Source organism: Salminus brasiliensis, chromosome 5 (assembly GCF_030463535.1).
Source record: "Salminus brasiliensis chromosome 5, fSalBra1.hap2, whole genome shotgun sequence".
NCBI lineage: Eukaryota > Metazoa > Chordata > Actinopteri > Characiformes > Bryconidae > Salminus > Salminus brasiliensis.
Window position 1 is genome coordinate 1560841 of NC_132882.1, and position 4644 is coordinate 1565484.

Genomic DNA, 4644 nt, shown 5'->3' on the forward strand with positions numbered 1-4644 from the left:
GTCCTCTCTCAGCTGGAAGGAAACGCTGGTTTCTCCATTACACACCGGCTCGCCCACCGCAAAGCGGCACAGGCTAACCTGGGGGACTGGACCCCAACCAAGGCCACACACTCGCCCCAACTCACCTCGGACACAGAGGGGCTTCATAAACCCCGCCCACTCTGACACACGTGCGCCCCCACACACACACAGCCATATACACACACACATACACACATTTGGACGGTCAGGGTGAGCATGCTGGAACTACTGAGCCAATCACGTGTCTGCTCACTGAGCCAAGACCCGCCCACTGCAACACACCGATACACACACACACACACACACACACACACATGCACACGGAAACACACTGCACAAGGACAGATGCACTCGCATGCATACAGCCATATTCATGCTCAGTTAAATGAACACACACACACATGCACACACCTCTAGCACACACACTAGGTGTGTGTGTGTGTGTGTGTGTGTGTGTTCTGGTATTCGAGCCAAACCTGCAGGAGGATCTCTGACCATCATCGTCCTTCAGTTTTTATATGTACGTGATTTAAGGAGACGTTTGGTGAAAAATCAATAATGATGATTGATCACTGATTCAGTCGGTCAGTCAAGTCGAGTTCGGTGTCTGACCTGAGCTTCAGTAGTTTACTATGGGAGATGCTAGGCTAATGCTGCTAACATACACTGGACGTAGCCTGTCTTTCTGCCCGTCTTTCTGCCCGTCTCTCGGCCCGTATCCAGATCTTCTTTAGAGTCTGTGGTTCTGTTTAGAACTGTGCTGTATAGAACATGCTCAGCTAACACTGCTAACAGACTGGGCTGGGCTGGACTAGACTGAACTAGACTGGGCTGGGCTGGGCTGGACTAGACTGGGCTGGGCTGGACTGGGCTGGGCTGGACTGGACTAGGCTGGGCTGGACTAGGCTGAACTGGGCTGGGCTGGACTGGACTAGGCTGGACTGGGCTGGACTGGACAGAGCTGGACTATGCTGGGCTGGGCTGGACTATGCTGGGCTGGGCTGGACTGGACAGAGCTGGACTATGCTGGGCTGGGCTGGACTATGCTGGGCTGGACTGGACAGAGCTGGACTATGCTGGGCTGGGCTGGACAGGGCTGGACAGTCACCAGTTTAGTGATCTCTCAGCCCGTCTCTCAAAACACGCCCAGATCTTCATTAGTTTGGCAAACCGATGTTTTGGAACATAGAACACTCTTAAAAGGGTTCTTCAGGGGTTCTGAAGTAAAGATAATGGTTCTGTGTAGAACTGTGACTGCTCGGTGCGTTGGTGGAAAATCTTTTGTAGGTTCTATTTACCACCAGAAGCGGTTCCACTATCGTTATCAGTGTTCAGTGTCTGACCTGTGCTTCTTTAGTTTATGCTAAGCTAAGCTAAGCTAATGTTGCTAATAAACCAAATTGAGTCTGTCACCAAGGTTCTAATGTAAAGATAATACTTCTATATACAAACATCACTCCTAGAACCATTTGCTTAAATGCTTCTATGCTCCTTTACTTTCTTTGGTGGAGAGCATTTGTGTAGGTGGTTCTCTTCAGCACCAAAAAGGGTTCCACTGTTCTCAGGGTTTGGTGACGTGAGCTTCTTTGGTTCTCTGCGGGATAAACACGCCCGAAGTTCTCCGAACTCCACAGATCTTCATCTGTGTGCTTTAGAACATGGTACACTTCTTAATAATGTTCTTTAAGGGACTTTGAGAACTCAAGGAACCTTATGGATAGCATATTTAAATGTACCACTTTTTAAAAAAATAAATAGGTACTGTATAGCATCTTAAGTGGTTCCGCTGTCATTATCAAACCTTAAAGAACCCTTTTTCAGTACAGTACAATGTGTGGAACTTACTTTCGTCTAGAAACCCAAACAGAACCTTCTCCACAGAGCTGAGGAACGCTGGAGGAACCGGAACCTGGTATCACTCCGCCTACTGGGCTCCGGTCTGAGAGCAGGGGGACGTAATGAGCACGTTAATATGGTTCCGGTTCTAGATAAAACTTATAATGAGGTGATTTTATTGTTTTCGGAGCTTTTCGAGCTTTTTGACTTTTAAAGCAAATAAATTGGAGGTGTGTTTGGTGACAGTCCAGGCCCTGTGTTTGTTAGCAGTGTTAGCTTAGCATCTCCCGTTGTAAGCTAAAGCACCACACGTCAGACACCGACCAGGTCTTGGCTGATTGACTGAATCTGTGATCAGTGATCAATCATGATTATTGATTTTTCACTGAACTTCACCTTTAAACTCTGTCTGAGAGGAGCTGAATGAAATGAGTGTCTTTTTTTTTTTCATTGTGTCATATGACATTTTTAGCATGGGGGAGGGGCTTCGGGTTCCAAGTAACCAATCAGAAAACTTGAACTGTTCTGGGGTATAATAAGGGATTGTGGGTAATGCTATGGAATAATGCTGGGCTTTGGGAAGGGTGGCGGTCTGTTCTGGGTTTGCTGAGAGTGTGTGTGTGTGTGTGTGTGTGTGTGTGTGTGTGTGTGTGTGTGAGAGAGATAATTTATTGATCGCTGTATTAGAAGTTGAGGGAGAAGCACAAGCTGATGGTAGCGATGGTTGGTTTAAAAGGAAAAGGGAGCTCGCTGATTGGCTGAGCTGATCCGTGGCGTCTGATTGGCTGGGAAGGTGTGGTTGTAGCTGTGTTGTAGTTTGCTGGTTGGTGTAGGGCTGTAGTTACCTGTAGTTTCCTGTTAGCTCTGGTCGTGCACTGGTGTTGGAGGCAGCGCCGCTCCACTTCCTGTGGGCTCGTCTATCCCTGTTTTCCGTCATTCGCTCTGAATGCGTCACTGTGTGCAGGTCAGTAGCGCCCTCTGCTGCCTAAAGCTGGAGGTGCAGCCTCACCCCTGTGTGACCCATACACACACACACACACACACACACATATATATTTACACACTCTCTTCCTCTGTACACACACACTGTTCCTCCTTCTACTCAAATAGACACTAATGACACACACACACACTCGCGCTCCCTCAGTCCTGTGTGTGTGTGTTGTACAGCTCTGTTCTCCTCTGTATAGACCCACACCGGCGCTGGCTGGAGTAGAACCGGCCTCCGATGGGTAGGAATGTGACATATAGAATATTTTATTGATTTTGAAGCAGAAACTCTATATAAGAAAAATCTGTAAGGTTCATTTGCAATCTCAGGTTCCATTGGACCAAATAAAGTTTTTTTTAATCAGAAACCTTCTTGTTGTTGTTGTTGTTCTATTTTCCTCCAATTTCATCATTTCCAGTCAGCCCACTATCTAGAACTCCCCCCAGTCACATGATGCTGCTGCGAGGGAGAAGGCTAGCACAGAGAACCTCCACCTCATCTTTATCGTTATTGTATTTTCAGTATCATAGAGAGCTGATCACAGTACACACCCTACATGGACAAAAGTATTGGGACACCTGCTCATTCACTGTTTCTTCTAAAAATATTAAAAGAGCTGATCCTGCTTGTGTTGGAGTAACTGTCTCTACTGTCCAGAGAAGAAGACTTTCTACTAGATTCTGGAGGAGCATTGCTGTGAGGATTTGATTGCATTCAGTGGCAAAAGTGTTAGTGAGGTCAGGATGTTGGATGATGATCACCACCCCACCTCATCATCCCTAATTTCCCAACTCATCCCAAAAGTACTGGATGGAGCTCCTCCACCATCACTCCAGAGAACACAGCTCCTCCACTGCTCCACAGCTCCTCAATGCTGGGGGGCTTTATATACCCCTCTAGCCCACGCCTGGCATTATTAGGCAGCATGGAGCCAATAGGGTCATGATGTTGATCTGCTCCAGAGAGTCCTATTCTATTGGCAGTACTTCTTCTCTACAGGTGTGTGTGTATTTGCACATCTGTGTCAGCAATGGGTGCAGCTTAAAGTAGCTGAATGCATTCATTAGAAGGGGTGTCCACAAATATTTGGACATACAGTGTACAAGAAGGTCTTCATCTTAGTGGTTGAAGTCTGTCTGCTACAAAAAGAAAGGTTCTGTATGGTACTGGAGAGGGTACCTTGACGGTGCAGCCCTTTCTGGTACTGTATAGAACCAGTTTAGAGTTCTATAAACGACACAGGAGGTTCCATGTGTGAATGGAGAACCTGTTACCATTAAGCATTCCAGTGGTTCTTTTAGTTGCCTTGGTTCTATATAGAACCACTGTCTATATTAAAGAGCTCTTAAAATAACCCGCATGGTTCTAAAGGTCAAATGGTTCCTTTCTTTAGCACTACACAGAGCCTCCCTTCAATGCTGTTTTGGTACCATATTGAAGCCTTTTTCAGTTCTAAGTACAGAACCCATGTTCTCGACTACATAGAACCAATTTCAGTGATCTTTAGAGCGTTTTATTACCATATCCAACTCCTCTTCAGTGCTCTATAGAACCCTTTTCAGTGCTGTCTAGAAGAGATCCACTGGTCTGGAGGATGAAGGTCAGCCTTACGGTGCGGTCCGGTCCGGTCCAGCACAGCTGAGAGTTTCAGCGCTTCCACAGAAACAAACAGTGCTTCTGTGTGTTTGTTTGTTTGTTTGTTTGTTTGTTTGTTTGTGTGTTTGAGTCAGTGTTTATCTAAGCTCTGAGGATTAGCCCTGATCTGAGGTGACTCATGAGTGTCGGTGCTGCTGCTG

General features: G+C 46.6%; 1 protein-coding gene across 3 annotated transcripts in view; it reads left to right on the top strand.

Annotated features, from left to right (window-relative positions):
* capn15 (calpain 15) overlaps positions 1–3215 on the top strand; it is a 32455-nt gene extending 29240 nt beyond the window's left edge. For all 3 annotated transcript variants that reach the window (XM_072679205.1, XM_072679204.1, XM_072679206.1), the window contains exon 12: positions 1–3215. This exon is cut by the window's left edge and continues 13 nt beyond it. In XM_072679205.1, the coding sequence (XP_072535306.1) occupies positions 1–165 (165 nt within the window). In that variant the 3' untranslated portion in view covers positions 166–3215.
* The last annotated feature ends 1429 nt before the right edge of the window (positions 3216–4644 follow it).